The sequence below is a fragment of the Argopecten irradians genome, chromosome 6 (genome assembly GCF_041381155.1).
Source record: "Argopecten irradians isolate NY chromosome 6, Ai_NY, whole genome shotgun sequence".
NCBI classification, from domain to species: domain Eukaryota; kingdom Metazoa; phylum Mollusca; class Bivalvia; order Pectinida; family Pectinidae; genus Argopecten; species Argopecten irradians.
The window spans coordinates 22,981,323-22,998,271 of NC_091139.1; the positions used below are offsets into that span (position 1 = coordinate 22,981,323).

Genomic DNA, 16,949 nt, shown 5'->3' on the forward strand with positions numbered 1-16,949 from the left:
GTAAGATTCTTGAGTTGTCAAACAGGAGGCTTTCCCGAGTATTTCATAGCTTAAAAATCTTATCAAGAAGGATAAAATATCCTGTCTCACCCCGAACAGGGTGAATTATTCATTTCCTCTTACCCTATGTGAGCACATGCAAGGGTCTCGTGTAGCTTGTCTCTACCCTAATGAGATAGAAAAATCTCACACCGGTAAAAACGTTGATATTCCTGCCCGGGGATAAGAGAAAGCCTTTTCTCCTCTGTTAAACAATTAATGACTTTGACAAGTTGATTGGTATGTTGCTGATTTTTGTCATATTTATACATATTTGATATGCATTCGTAAATTGTTCGCAAATCAAATGCAAAACAGACGTAATACAAACGGTTTGATGAGTATGAATTTTTATACATGTACTTATGTGACGTTGTATTGCGTTTGTGATTATAAATGTGTCCATTGTCGCTGATGATTACACGAAGGAAAGACTAAAAGAAAAAAAAAAAAAAAAAAAAACTGTCAAGATGTCCTCACGAATGCCACACGAAGGACAAGTTGGACACACGAATTTAACACGAAATGAACATTCGTGTGGTGTTCAGGCATTTTTATGGCATGCCAAAGATTTTTGGCATCACTCACGAATTTACTGCCGAAGTCTATAAAAGTTCCTTGGTAGTCATGTGTGTCCATTCTGTGTCAAATTCGGGAGAGTGTGACGTCATCATTAGCATGAATATGGGTTTAGACATCTAAATTATAGGCCTATCTGATACAGAATTTAAGATATGTGAAAAAGGTCTTTTCTAGAGGCCATTTTGAAAACCAATGTGGAGGTCACTAGGAGTCATTGTTCTTTAGCAACATACTTTTTCTGTATTCTATGGGTTTTTTGGTCGACATTATACTGAAATACATTCTCCTCTTCTTAGAAAAAAAGAAATATACATGTATTTAGTGACATACATGCATTTTTCTTATTATGGCATCCAGTGTAAATCCAAAACAATACACCAAAACTTACTAACTTATCCATAAGAAATAGAAGCAAATAGAACATTTCGGTAAAAGATTTTATGTTGTTTTATTGTTTCTGTTATAAAATAATCATTTATGGACTAGTAAGACATCTTAAGTTCAGAATGTTAAAATAGGTTTCTTCTGTTTCTTTCACATAAGAGTTGTCTCGCCTGATATCCATTTTTCTATTATTAAAGTTATATTTGCCGTAATTTTCATACTTAAGAATCAAGAAGAATTTTTGATATTTTATTCACTAACAAAAATTACCAACATTTTGAGACTGCATAAATTCTGTGTTGCAACTAATGTTTACAAGGCATCATACGTGTTAGTCAGTCCATAGGAATGAATTCTACAGCTTAATCCATCAAATATTATGGTTTTTCAATAGAATCATGAAGAAAAATAATATGTCAAAATTTTCGCTAAATTTACTTTTAAAGATATATGGCGAAAAAATTGACATGTTATTTTTTCTTCTGTAATCTATTGAAAAATATCAGGTTTAATGAATTAAGCTGTGAAAATCATTAAAATAAAGTGACAAACATAATAAAATTAAGTAACATAACAGACATCATGCATTGTAAATTTTTATGTCTTCTATATGTTTAGATGGAAGCACATACGTACACCTTCAGATTTGTTAATAATACTGTCAAAATTAACATTAAATTGTAGACCTCAAAATGGCTTCATTGTCTGACTGTATGTATTTATTTCACTGCGCGGTTTATGTAAAGATTTTTGGCAGTACTGCCAAATTTTTTCCGCTCTTATTTGTACTTATAAAATTAAAAGATATGCATTGTAGGTACACGTATTGTAACTCTTATATTGTTGATAACGTTTGGTGGTGAATAACATATTAAAACCTGCTCTTGAGTCATGAGTATGAGAAATACGGCACATATACCTTTATAAAATAATGCTGAACATTAACTATATTCATTATATGCAAGGGGGATTGGGGGCAACAGAAGTCAAACAAAATTGACAAGTATATATATCTTTTGTACATAAAAAGAAACACAATTCAGCAAAGCATGACAATTTATTGACTCGTGCCCTACTCGGCACCCAATCGCCTAGCCGAAGCGAAGCTGCTATGAAAAAGAATGTCCGTCCGGTTTTTGTATATGTGATATGATTTTTCCAAATGAGTTCAATAATTTTACAACTAAAATTCGGCTTATTTGCTATGTTTTGAGTGCGAAACAATAAATCTCGAAATAACATTGTAAGCAGTTTGTGTTCAATTTCAAGTCTATAAGACAAAACTATAACATTGAAGAAATATCTATATCATGGCAGGGTTGCATTTCAAAGGAATTGTGCAATTTAGTGGATAATGAACGATGAGTTCTCCTAATGGGGTCTGTTCCTCTTGGTGATGATTAGAAATCTTATGTCACAAGATACTCTCTCAAGGCTTCAGGTCTGCAGTGCGATGACGAGTGACAGCTTCTTTTAAATCTTTCAAGTGCTGATCAAAAGTTTTACAACAAATCAAAATATCTTAGTTAGAAAGTAACGAAATATGCAAGAGAGGAAGATAATCCATCAATGAACTGTGTCACCATATCACGTACTGATTTCCGAAGTGTCGTATCTTTTCCCAGTTGGACAATGAGCTAGTCTTTAATGGTTTGGCCAAGGTAACGTTTTAATTTGTTGAAAGGTGATGACTCGAGCATCATGACAGAGTCTTATATATCTTTTTAGGTCAACAATTCTCTATGAAAACCTTCTCCGAGTATAGGTTATTTTCGTTTCACATAGGATTTGCCGGACCCGCTAAATTCATAGGAAATGTTGCTATTTTTCTGACAGGGGTCGGACCCAGATATACATCATTGAATGTAACACAGCTGACAAATTCATAGAAGTTTTCCTAATTTTCATTCGAGTAACCCAAAATATTTATGGATGAATGCGTAGTATGTCGACATTGGCGGTATAACTATCACCAACTTCGCAAGCAAAGAATATTTGACAGTACCATACCATCCCTGAAACCTTTGGCGGATCTCACGTAAAATTTGAAGTCCTCGCACTTCGCCACCTGCTTGATCCCCGCAGTTGCGCCACTATCTCATAAGTTACTAATGAAAAAAACTCGTAGCATTGATCTATGGAGGGAGAAAATGGCTGCGCCTTTTGAAAAAAAAAATCATGTTGTATGCGACTTATTCATAATACCTTTTGTCTCGAAATTGACGTTCATCTTGGTATAATTTGTTGATCTTTTTGAATCTATTATTTACATTTCCTCTCTATTTTGAGAGTAACGTATCCATATGGTCTAAAGTTTTAACAAAGGGTTTCAGTGATAGCATCATATTGAATGCCCCCGGCTAGCGAAATTGTACTATCACAGGTGCGATGGTTGTACATGACTTTCAGTATTTGACGTTGCAATGTTAGGATTGTAACATCCAGAATTAATCTCATTATTGACGACTCCATTGCCATAAATTATGGCATTGTCTATTAAACTCACTATAAAAATTATAGTCGTTGGCCTAAATCGAAACCGCCTGAACACTCCATCTTTACTTAAAGTCTCTAATGGATTTTACCTATCCATAAACAGCCTTGACCTCGGAAGGACGCATTCACTCAACTCGAGTTGCATAAATATTGCTGCTGCCATAATGACAGGAGGGTGTGAGTTCTGTCCTCTAGCAGAGCGTGAAATATATCTTGACTAGGTCTTCAAATGAAATGCAAATGGAGTTTGAAGGAAACAGTTACAACGCTGTAGTAATACGTATTAAAACATATTTCTGCGAAGCGTAAATTGAAAGAAAGGGAGGTTTACCGGTAATATGCTCTATTAAAATATGTAGGCTTAATTGTCCTAAATGAAGTAGCTGACATAATATCAATAATAAAAAAGGAATCAATAATTATAAAAATATCACATTTATTTTATATTTGCAGTAAGGTTTCCAAATTATATACATAAAATACATGTTTTCACAACAAATTTGTATACGCAATAAACAGTTTAGGAACCGTTCCTTTCAATTCATTTGTAAAAGAAAACCAATTTAAACAACAAATCGTGACAATGGAGGCGTTTCCACTTGAGAAATTCTATTTTGATATCGAAAATCAATTTTGACATTTCACCTGTAAGTTTAGGTGGCGAAGCAAATTTACAAACTTTCACCAGTAAGCAAACATACAAAAAAAAACCTTTAGAATAAAAAAAAGTATATTCAAAAGTGATACACTGTCGGTATACCGAAGATAAGTTATGGTATCATTTGCAGCGATTTGTTCGTTTTGGATGCATTTCCGCTCAAACCCAGCTATTTGCATTACGCAGGACCAGATTACTGTACGGATGGCATCGACCGATGTCCGTTCGTATCCTCCACTGTATGTTTGTCCTCTAGGCCACGTCCTGGTAAGTCCACCAGAAGTCCACCCGTGAGACACATATCCTACTGAAACAAGCATCGCAATGATAAATATTGCGTAATTACTACGATTACTCGTGGTTTCTTCATCAAAAATAGCAGAAATAGTTGCACGGTATTTATTCTCCTCAACATTGAATTCCGTTGACGGATGACAATCTCGTTGAAAATTACTGTAAACTTAACAACACATTTTTTATAATGTTTGTACAGAAAGCTATCTGTTCCTGGCTTGAGCGTTAGCGTAGCAAGATATGGTGTAGTAACGAAACCATAAACAAATTTGTTAACGAGATTGTACAGGAAGCATTCTTGATGTTATAATTGATAATCACCAACCAAATTGTTTCAATTTTTTAATAAATGAATATTTTCGTACAAAATCCAGATTTAATCCAAAAAGACGAACAATGAACTAACACTTACCATAAGATAAGGATGATGAGATGGGGCCAATGGGATTACTTCTTCCCTATAGAGGACAGGGGCACGCACTGCCCATTCAGACAAACCTGTGGACAAATTTACTGTAGATATGAAACATCCTCTCTCTATAAATATACTTTATACCATACTAAAATAATAAAACAACTTGTAAACTTATATGTTTGTCCTAGCGCTTGCGCAACAGCATTGAGATTACGTCATATATTTTATTTCTCCTAGAGGTTATTACGATCAACTGAAAGAGTGTAGTAACTAGTCATATAAATATTTTAGCGCAACCACATCAATAAGTTTAAGCGAGTTATCCCCCATGTCTCACTAATGAATTGTGGGATAGCGGACGTTAAACGTTTAGAAGGGTGTCGATACGCTATTATCTATCTTTAAACATTTTACATTCAAAAACAAATTTCATTTAAAAATAAAACTTATTAGAATTCTTTATTGTCTAAAAAAGAATAAGAGCACACTACCAATTCGCATTAACATTGTGAAAAGTAGATATTTTAATATAATTTTGGAAGCTAGTTCCAGTGTGACTGTTTATGCTGTTTTTTCTAAGGACTTTTCAAGTCATGTTGTCGAAAAAAGACACTTTATGTTTCGAGATACCTTATTTCCACTTTCTTTGTTGGTAATTAGCCCACTTTATTAAATTTTGGATTTTCATTTTTCATTTATGTGTACCTTATGTTTGCTACACTCTGTTCCGTCCACAGCTGGTTCTGACCTAGTGTATCGCCACTCCCCCTTCCTGTCATCACAACACAGGTGTTCACATTGAGTGGGGCCTTCCTGTCCAACGCAAATAGAAATAAACAAATTATATTACACGTATATCATTAACGGTTTAGTTAGGGTCATGTAAGGACGTGTTCCAGGTTTAGTAGGTGGGGGAAAACCATGAATAACACGAGGAAAAAAATTAACTGTTTTGTGGTCAGTACCTCGCAATTGACCCATATGGAATTCGAAGTCGCACTCAGAGAGAGATAGCTTTTGGTCGCGACATCTAAGCCACTCAGAACATAATTTCCCAACGAATGTTCAGACAAAATTAAACTTTCAAGGCTATAATTTAGATTTTTAAAGTTGATGGACCAAAAGAGACAAAAATAAAAGACAAATACATGTATCAAAAGTCGAATACCTAAACATGAAGCATTATATGTACCTCACATGGCGGTCCTCCCGTAAATCGTAAACACTGTTGACGTAGGGTCATGAACTTTCCTGGAAACGTTGTCGGAAATTTTAAAGTGTCTCTGCTCGATCGCTGGAGCAAACATTTAGCTCGGTCCATCCTAAAAAGACATAATCATCTTATTTTGAAAGATAGTCGATTACAATTAAAATGGCATTTTATTTCATTTTTAATTTTCTGTAGGTTTGTCATCAGAATGTGTTGTTTATTATTTTCATTTTAATGTACTGCGAGTACTTAAGTCAATCGTTGCTGTTATTTGTTTAATTTGTCACCTTGGATACAAAGTATGATTGTGAACTTTTACACATTAAAAAAAGCAATTGCAACAATTAAAGACATTGGCTCAATCATGAACAAAAACATGTCAGGTAAGTTAAGACGGTGTTTGGACCTACCTCAGGAAGTTTTGGAAGCTCCTGATGGAACACTCGGAGAATCTGCTGAACTTGTACGAGTCATCACGTGTGTAGCTCATGATGAAACCAGACTTACTGGAGCAGGAGCCGGCATCAGCCTCGCCATCATGGTATGCTCCTAGTCTGGAACAGAGACGCCATATACTTCAAGGATCGGTACCCAGAAGGTTGACTCATAGATTTGATTTTAGAGATATTTAAAATGTCATATCAATGGTAGGAAAAGTATCTTGACCAGATAGATGCCTGGTATCTGTCAAAATGTTAAAGTCTGGTCTTAGGGCCAGCCAGTGTAACTCGGGATAGAGAATAAAGATACCATTTTATACACTATTTCTTGACCAGAGGACCTGGGCAACAGCTTTCCCAGAGGAATCTTGAACGTAACGTAAAAAGTAGTAGGCCTAAATGGGACGGAAAACAAAATATTTTCGTGTATATCAGTAAATCATACTTACAGATGGCCAACCTCGTGCGCAGCAATGATGACGCCATTGAAACTGTTAGATGCTTCTCCTATTCCGAAGTTAAATGCGTTGCCCCGCAACATAGGAGCAGACAAGCACGCCCCTCGTACGTACGCGACACCTGAAGAACAAAAATTGCACGTTATCATTTGTCTTGCCTATTCCGCACATAATGTTGCGAGGACATTTTCCATAAGATTGACTCCATGTACTCCCTATGACAGTAATAAGAACTTGACCAAGTATCAATAATGTCGGACTAAGATAAAAAAAAATTGTTGAAAAGTAGACATTAACACATATTCTCAAAAGTCACCAAAATTCTGGGTATTTTAGTCCAAAAGTACTGAATCCAGTCAAAACAGTTTTCTCAATTATTGTCTAAAGTGTTTTAATGGATGTGAACGATATTCTGACCAAATTTGAATTATTCTCCAAAACGGTTTTAGCCCCAAAAATACAAGAACCGGTTCAATTCAGCTTCTTAGTCAACTTGATCACATTATTTCAGTCGGATGTGATAAACCTGGTCAAACGTAAACTTCTCAAAATTCTGGGGATTTAACCCAAATATACTAGAACCAGTTTGGATATTTTTCAATAAGTTTTGTGAATCTGTTTCGACTGATGTAAAGAGTATTTTGATCTAGTTTCAGTTCAATCGAGCTTGATCATCTTTGTCAAAAGAGGACTTCAATGCAAATGTTGACGCCGCTTATCGCAAAATCTTCATCTCGTTTTTCTCGATTATCGTCGAAGTATGTAATAAGCAAAGCATCAATTATAAGATTTAAAAACAAATGCGGGTCATCGTCCTTATACAAAACATATAGTTGTGCATACACTGGAGGTAACAGCCAATTTAGGTTGAATTTGGGTTATCAATTTTGTATTTCAAAATTAGTATTAACATTATTGGTATGATAGCAATATTTGATACCGTATAGCCGGATATTTTCGCGGGGGTATTTTCACGGGGATGATATTTTCGCGATTCGCGGCACATTGCTATGATCGCAAAAATTTGATCCGCGAAATGATGAAAAATAGTAGAACGATATATACCCTTAAATCCTTATCGCGAAAATTTAAAAATCGCGAACATATGATTTTCTCGTTTTTAGATCAAATCGCGAAAATTTAGGTCCACGGAAGTAACCGGCTATACGGTATGTAATTTGATGTTTGTATCCATATTTACCGGCTGTGCCTGTCACACATTCTTTCTCATCCTTGGGGTCGAGTTGCGAGGCGATTCCTTTACGGATTGACTTCAGTATATCTGGATTGAAGGGTAGTTTGCCCTCCTGACCGTGTTTCAGGCGGCGACATGCGTTCTCACTGTAACCATACGGGAATAGAATAATACCACAGACACATAATCAAAGGCTTGAGTGATCTTATATAATGCTTATGAACATAATATCCAAGTATTCTGCATGATATATCGAGTTGGTTTGTAATAAAACAGTAATCAACCATATACTTTGATTTCAACTTACCCAGTTTGTAGGAAGGCAATGTCATGTACCGGTAAGGCGTTCTCGTAACGAATGAGCCACTTCTGTAAGCTATCCATTGCGTCGTATAGTGAGAACATTTTGCTTCCCCTCCGAATTCTGCTTGACTCGATAAAAGGCTGAGCATTCGGCTCCTTGAACACCCCGATCTCTCGAATTCGGATGTCTATTATAGGCCAGGAACCAGACAGTGCTATTGTTAGGTACTTCCAGTTAACCTTGAATAACAAAAAAAGTAACAGTTGTAATATAGACCAAATATTATCTTTAGGAGGCATTGTTCACATGAAGTCTTACTTTTCTGTTCTTTCTTAAAGTAGCAGTTGTAATGTAGACCAAATGTTTTCTTTGTGAGGCGTTGTTTACTTGAAGTCTTTCTTTCTACAAGCGTTAAACAAAAAAATATAGCCTATATGCAAGTTCTTACCGCATGCCAGAAGTGCATGAGATATTCCAACAATTCATTCGAGTCTCCCTCAAACTCCCGGTAGAGGGCAAAGTCGACGAAGAGTAACAGCTCGGGTTCAATGCGGGGTGAGCTACTACGTGATTCTGATGGAGGCGGACGGTACTGTCGTTTCTTTCGACTATGTGTTTTCTGTTTCATTGGTTTACTCTCTCCTTTTGTAAAGTTGTACTCCACCTTTAGCATATGTTCAAATCCTGGTATTTCTGGTACTGTAAGAGGCAGACAATATATCACATTAAATTGAATTTGCGATGGTTAATACACCAAAATTGGACAGGCATATTTATTGATAACACAGGATTTTATAATTTTGCGTTTTTTCAAAATCAACCTACCATTCATGGTGTCGGCGTGAAACACTCCATGGTATCCACCCTCTTCCCTGTACACTGTGTGAGAGTCCGAGAACACAGATCTCTTGTGCCTCTTGTTTGAATTTGGTGCAGCTACAATCAGCTCGTCAAACAGTACTCCTTCCTGATAAAGTTACAGGATGTAAGGTGAATAATGAATAATATATCTCATCGATAGCATCACATAAATCTATCCCGTCAATGTACGATTGATATAATTATGCATTAGACACAAAATTTTCACTGTCCGCTTCCATTTCGGTACACATTATACAGCTATTTGATCCTTCTATGACTTACTAGCGACACTACAGGTCAAACGTGTTGATATACATATCATTCTTCAGACAAAAATGGCAATTTGGTATGCAACAGTTACATTTTTATTTATCTGAATGAAACTCTTTGCCATTTTCAGTGCAATGGAGCGCTTTTGAGTCAAACTTATGTTTTGATTTGAAAAACATAAAAATATAGTACTAGTATTAACTTACAATGAAAGATTCTGGTTTCTGTCCAGAGTCCTTGCGGTGTGCGTAGATACTGAGGAAGGTACCAGACCGTAGGTCCTGATAATAGTTTAGACCCCTCGCCTTCTTCTGTAGATCGACCTGTAACAAGACCAACTTTCATATGAAGTCATTAAACATATTAGACGAGGAATTCATTCATCATATCTTCATGAAAGGAATTCTTTAATCACATCTGCATGAAAGGACTTCATTCGTCACATCTGCATGAAAGGAATTCATACATCACATCTGCGCGAATCACAGATACAATAAACTGTATACTATCTATCAGTAGTAGGAAAAGTCTTATTTATATGAATTTCGGTGAATAAAACACACCAGTTATATAAAAAGTTAAGTTCTTAGTTAATACAGTTACTGGGATATGAAGTAATGATTCAAAAAGATACAAAAAGGGTATCAATTGGAATAGGAGTCCTCAGATAGATTGAGGAAAATGACACCACTCCTCAAACATCACATCTATTTCAATGTGTAAATAAACTTTAATGACTCCGACCTGCTAAAATTTCTTAGGTAACATTAAAGGTCGGGGTCAAGGTAGAAAAATCCGTCATTTATGGAACAAATTCACCTCATCGTAATGATGGATAAAGCATAAGTCTATCCGGAAGTTGTTAGCCGTTAGTATGCGGGGGAGTTGTATATGACCATACTTAGTAGAAAAAAAATATGAAATTCCACTTGGTTTCCAGCATTTTCATCGCGCCATGATCGCAGGAACGTCGTTATGCGTCAAAATTGATGACGTCATCTACAATGAGCGCCGCAGTTACGCCGCATGTATTGATGACATCACGTTATTGTCTAGCGCGTGTGAGTGTCTTATACCCCCCCCCCCTTCCCCTGTGTAAGATAGAGATATCTTTTCCCTAGCAACCGCGGGATATCCCTGTGAAGTATGGGAGAAAAATATTTCCTGAATATAGCAGTGTGTAGATTGTTAAAAAGTAAGACGGGTGGGTATTTCCACATGACGGAGGGGCCAGCCTTGTTATGTAGAGTGAACCAGTAGCCCTATACCGTTATACTTTTACAGCAACTTTACATATATGATCTGCAAGCGTCTTCGGTTGGGACAGGAAGTCCCTTGGCACACCGTCATCTATCAACCTCATCAAAAGAGATGCTAACTATCAGGACCAAAAAGGTTTGTACAGATTGAGTTGCCGCCCTTTCATTCCAGGTTTTGAGCATATAATTCCCAGGTTTTCCCCCATACATTGAAACAGAAAAAGAGAATACATTCCATTTCTCTAATGAAATAAACAATGTAAGTTGATTCGAAGATCAATGACAAACTCATAAGTATCCCCTTATTTTATATCAACGTATGCTGCAAAACCATTTTAATACTTACGGGCTTGAACTGCTCCTCAAAAACAGTCTTCCCATTTTTGTCGACAGAGACAGTCAGAAATCGAACGTCCTCGTGTAGGATGTTACTGTTGATCCTCTTCACCTCCACATGGTAAGTTTCTTCTGGGGTCGACACTTTCACCGCCAAGGTCTGGTCATTATCTGGGTCACCGTTCACGTGCACTTGTGCGGGATACGATCCGGTAAATGCATTTTTCGGATTGTCTTTATTTCTCTGGTGATTTGGGGTGACTATATGCTGATTTTTAGGGCCATGTTGTGGATGTTGTTGTGTGTGGGTTGTACCTTTCGGATGATGATACACCCTGAACTGGTTCTGATCAATAAGAATTTCACTACTATCATGTGCATTATTTTCGTTTTGTTTAATAAAATTATTATTATTTGTTGGAGCGTTATTAACATACTTTAAGTTACTTTGATGGGCATATTGGCTGTTGTGAACGTTATTATTGATTTGTTGATTCACATGCGACTGTTCAATATTGTTTTTTTGTGTATGATTATTCACTAAATCATTGTTCATCCACTCTTGACGATTTATGAAGGAGTTGAAATTTCCGTTCCCTATATTATTATGCTTAGAGCCATCCAGCACACCTGGTTGTGAATTAGGAATATTTTTATGATGTAAAGGACTATTTTCGAGTCCGGAATGTCTACTTATCGGCCTAACCTGGTTAAATATTGCACTATGGTCTGTTTGATAACTCATTCGTGGTGGAGTGTCAAACACTGTTTGTGGATTCACACCACTGGATGCAACGTGATGGGCGTCGCGTCCGATGTCATTAGGATTTCCGTTTTCACGCTGAACACCCGCAAGGGGTCGCTGTTGTTGTGGATTTGAAACTGATCCCCTGTTGTACTGTGAAGATGACGGCCTGCTTGGATAGGCTTCAGAGCGGACCACGCCCACCATGTGAGGGTGATGCCCCTGTTGGTACGGCTGATGTCCCACGGGCTGCTGTACTTGATCGATATTGTTTACATGTTGTTGTGGATTGTAGCCTGAAAATAAACATTGCGATGGTTAAGATGAAAATATTTGATTAAATTGTTATCATAAACATTTGATGTCTTTTTGGTGAAAAAAACCATGATTTTATATATAACTTTTTGACATTTTAATATCAGTTATTATACGCCTCCGTAAATAACAGTCCGTTATGGCAAGATTAAATCACTTGATCAAAATGATCGCAATAAATATATTTGTGTCATTCTTAACTCACAGTATACATATATGCGGGCGTAACTTCCCACTTTTTTGGAGAAATCGACGGCGGTTCTATCAGGGTTAAATGTTAAACTGAGTAATTTTTTACTTTCTTTCCCAACTAGAGATACTTCAACCGCATAAATCCCGTTTATGCATATTACAAAGTTAGCTCCCTTGCGTGTAGGTATTGATCGTTACGTCATTATTTTGTTAGCGCACTTCACGTCGATTTCTCCAAAAAAGTGGGAAGTTACGCCCGCAAACGCATGATGAATACCTACCCGTAAGGACAGTAAGTATATAATATGCAAATACAGAAAACTGTAATAGTGGTAAGGGTCATTTGGTTCGATTCACTGATCTCACACGTTACAATGAAAATTGGATGAGCTTTTATGACCTCCCATACTATAGTTATGGTTTGTTATATGTTCTAACCTTGCCAACTCGAGCCTGGTTGATTCGACCGGTGTTGAGATTGCTGTTGATGCTGCTGCTGCCAGCCGTTTGATAGCCGTGCCGCACTTCCCTGAAAGTAAATTAATTTTTTGCTGTTTATCAACATGGGCAACACGTAGTTTGTAGCATTTTTAAAATATGACCGAAGGCAACGCCTTAAATGGCGCAGTCAGATGTTTCAGTAACCATTAATAATGCAATGTTAAGAAGTGCAATTTATGGAAATAACTGAGCCTTATATTCTGTTTATTTTTTATTCATATATTTATACTCTATCCTTGTCCCGAAGCCACAATTTGAGAAGAAAACCCCCATTTGGAAAGGAGGAAATTTCATTTCCGTAACGGATATATTGGAAAGTGGTTTAAATCACTTGAACGCTAGCAAATAAGAGCGATAGCACTGAGCTTCTGGCGGATGAAGATTACGTTTGTCGGATCATAAGAGCGTTTGAACCGCTCGATTATATAATGTGCTTACTTCAAAGAATCATATCCATGGTGATTAACCCATGATTCATATTGGATAAAAAAATGGCGACCGCAAACTGAAGCTGTCAGTATGTATGATTAAATTTTGAAGTTTTTGTTTTTTCTTATATTTTCATGTATGTGCTGTCTTAGAAGTGCTTGGCACTTCGTGCTGCGCTTATATAATGATTTTTTTACCCCAATATAAAGATTAAAGAAATCGGTTTACGGCATGAAAATTACTTTCCATATGTCACAAAATATAACATCTACATTGTGTTCAAGATGGTTTCTCTGTCTTCTTGTCCATTTATATTTTTCTTTGGTTTGAGGAGTACCCCTATGCATCATGGTTTTGGTGAAAGACAGTTTTAGAATATCCAGAAACAACCAGTGATGTTTTTTTTTTTTTTTTTTTTTTTTTTTTTTTTGTGTGTGTCAAGGATTAACTTTAACAGATTTTTTTATGTTATGGAGATATAACACCAATGTCTGAGTATAGTCTGAATAAACCGCGAAGCGGTTTATGATGAGAGTACACTCAGAGATTTGTGTTATATCTCCATAACATAAAAAATCCATTCAAATTAATCCTTATAATTCAATTTACTAAATTCATCTCTTCAATATTCAAAATTCCTTTTGGGACTCTTTTGTCTATGAAATCATTACGCCGTCATCTCAGCCAATCAGAAGCAACGTTACAAACGACGACGCAATTGTTTCTTTTATGGGCTGATAAAGTAATTTTTAAGCCAATGCAAATGCTCGTAACAAAATAATTTTCAGATAGTGGTATTTAAGCGAATCATCAAAAGTATTTCCATGAAAAACAGTTACAAAAACTACCATTGAATAATCTTTAGAATATTTCGATGTTTCCTTACATATTTCATAAAAATGATTTTGCAATTTTCGTGATTTTTAAGCAAAACAATTTTGATAAATTGTCGAATCGTGTCACAATGAAAACGTGACTATATTTGTGAATTATAAATCACATACCACATCAAGTGATTTATTAAATGTTTATATACATATATACATTGATCAACATTAAAGATGCTCCACCGCCGACAGAGCATAAATGATATTCATTATTTGAACCATAACTGGTGTATTATCGTGTATATATATGTTTATATATACTAACACAAAACATAATATAAAATAATTTATTTTGCCGTTGGTGCATGCGCAATCAGTACCTCATTCCTATATGATATAGTGTAATGGATTTTTTTTGGGATGCAATTAATTATTTTTCATATATTTAACTTGAAGTAAAATTAGAAGCTCAAACTATTCAATGTTGGTAATGGTGTAAAGTAAGTAACTTTTGTAACTGAAGAAAAATACTAAATCGTCTTCTCCTGTTTTTGATAGTGGAAAAATACCATTTGTCGGCGGTGGAGCATCTTTAACATTGAAAAAAACAAAAGGAGTTATGTTTATAAAGGCGATCAAAAGGAACTATGTATGCTATAGGTGGAGTCTTAGTGGTAACTTAAATAAAAGCTCCAGGTGTGCAGAGATATGACAAAATGTGTGATTCACTCCTCTCATCTAAAACATATTTAGGTATAGGATAAACCACGTGTTGGTGTAGAATAGGCTAGAGAAAACACAGCTATCGAGGACGAAGGCCCGAGATAGGGTGATTTATAGGTACACGTGCATTCCATTTGCCATATCGTGATATTTACTACATACTTCCAACCTCTCACAAAGGAAAAGTGTGGCCTTTGAATCAGAATGGATTTTACATGCAGTTTAAACATAGTTGTGATGTCATCTATTGTTGTTTCTGAACTTTAACTCCCGGATTATCGGATCATTACCTGTAACTGTCCTATATGTTACCTTTTACTGTCTTATATGTGACTCTATTATAAGACATTCACTTATAAGACAGTAAAAGGTAGCATATGGGAGAGTTACACAATACGGGTTAGTACATGTCTGCAGGCATAATCAATCCCATAATAATGTTAACACACAACACGCAACCTGCCGGAATATTCCATTATTTTTTAATCAAAATTAAGTAAAAAAATCCCACACAATGAATGCGAATTAAACATATCCACAGAATTTCTGTATATATCCCAGATAGAGTTTTCCTCCTTATTATGAATTCACCATTTAACACTAATCTACAACATTAACTCATTCTGAAACCGTGTTGTTTTTGTACACCACTTTTGATTTTAAATATCCAAATCATCTACACTGTAGTTTTACACTTATTTTGATATTGTTTCAACACTATTTCAGAATTTTATCTAAATCACATTGGCTTGTAGAATGAAATTGCACATGGTATAAATAAATCCAAAACTGTCCCTAGAGAGGTCGAAATTTCAAATTCCCTGATTTCAATTAAAGTTCTGGGGGCACCGACTGTTTTGAACTGGCCTGGAAATCACTTTGATATGCGATCATTTTAGCAAGACGCTTTCAAACAAACGCCTAAATTGTAAGTCTAGTTTCATATGTCACATCAGACATTGGAAAAGCCAACTTAACAAATCGTTTAAACTGAGAAAATAATATCCCTTCATCACTGTCGGTGGACATGATGAAAATGAATTTATAGATAGTTGTCCAACCCAAATGCATGCATTCTATTCATGAATGCTATTCATCATATATAACACAGGCAAAGGTAATTCTATGTTGCAATTGTCTATATCGGATTTGCCATGGTTGAATGCACATTGGTAGAGTTACCTTAGCTCATAGACAAAGGCCAAAAAACTGGCTTATATTAGAAGTATTAGTGTACTTTGTTAACACAAACCCTTGCTATGTTTTAAGTTAGTGATAAGCCGAAAACTGTACAATATGTGGGATAGAGAACAGATCTCGGCTCTGACGGGACTCGATACACTTCTCTATCCCACATATTGTACAGTTTTCGGCTTATCTCCATAACTTATAGTAATAATTAATCATTAGTTACACACTGAAGTTTTCATGAATTTTATTCTTATGGATATCAAATGAAGATTTTAATACACGTATTGAAATACCCTATTTTCAGATGGTATTATGAATTCCAAAGGAGCAAAAGTGTTCTTGAAATCTGACTCATGATAGGGAACACGAAACACACATTTAAAACAGATTTGCGTAAGAAAAATCTAAAATGGAATATAATTACACACCTTGACAATCCACTCATGGAGAGGTGATGTATCACGCAGTTACAAAGGAATTTGTTTGGGAATTCTAAGACCTAGATTATTTTATTATGGAAAATGAAGATGACTTCATATTGAAATTATTGATACACCCAACAAAAAGATTTCGGATTTATACGTAGTGTGCAGTGTGCACGAAGGGTCATTTAGAACACATATGCGGGACGAACCCAGGAATATTAATTAATGAATGAAGTCAACTTCACATGAAATAAGTATATTTTTGTACATTTGTATTTTCAATGTCACAAGAATTACTTTCAGATTACCATACATGTTTCTGCATGAATTATTTGCAAAAGTTATTGTCAGGGGTTTCTTTTTCTGATACAATTATGTGTACAAGTATTGTATAGTTAAC

General features: G+C 35.7%; 1 protein-coding gene across 2 annotated transcripts in view; it reads right to left on the minus strand.

Moving 5' to 3' along the window:
• Window positions 1–3,920: 3,920 nt before the first annotated feature.
• Window positions 3,921–16,949, minus strand: part of LOC138325363 (uncharacterized) — a 40,494-nt gene continuing 27,465 nt past the window's right edge. Inside the window, exons 3-15 of one of the 2 annotated variants that reach the window (XM_069270958.1) lie at window positions 12,892–12,982; window positions 11,212–12,242; window positions 9,813–9,929; window positions 9,301–9,442; window positions 8,924–9,174; window positions 8,479–8,714; window positions 8,178–8,317; window positions 6,968–7,097; window positions 6,489–6,632; window positions 6,061–6,190; window positions 5,574–5,681; window positions 4,866–4,951; window positions 3,921–4,463 (exon numbers count right to left, since the gene is read on the minus strand). In XM_069270958.1, the coding sequence (XP_069127059.1) occupies window positions 4,901–4,951; window positions 5,574–5,681; window positions 6,061–6,190; window positions 6,489–6,632; window positions 6,968–7,097; window positions 8,178–8,317; window positions 8,479–8,714; window positions 8,924–9,174; window positions 9,301–9,442; window positions 9,813–9,929; window positions 11,212–12,242; window positions 12,892–12,982 (2,571 nt within the window). In that variant the 3' untranslated portion in view covers window positions 3,921–4,463; window positions 4,866–4,900. Of the gene's footprint in view, window positions 4,467–4,865; window positions 4,952–5,573; window positions 5,682–6,060; window positions 6,191–6,488; window positions 6,633–6,967; window positions 7,098–8,177; window positions 8,318–8,478; window positions 8,715–8,923; window positions 9,175–9,300; window positions 9,443–9,812; window positions 9,930–11,211; window positions 12,243–12,891; window positions 12,983–16,949 lie in introns of both variants that reach the window. The other variant, XM_069270957.1, reaches the window with a different exon arrangement.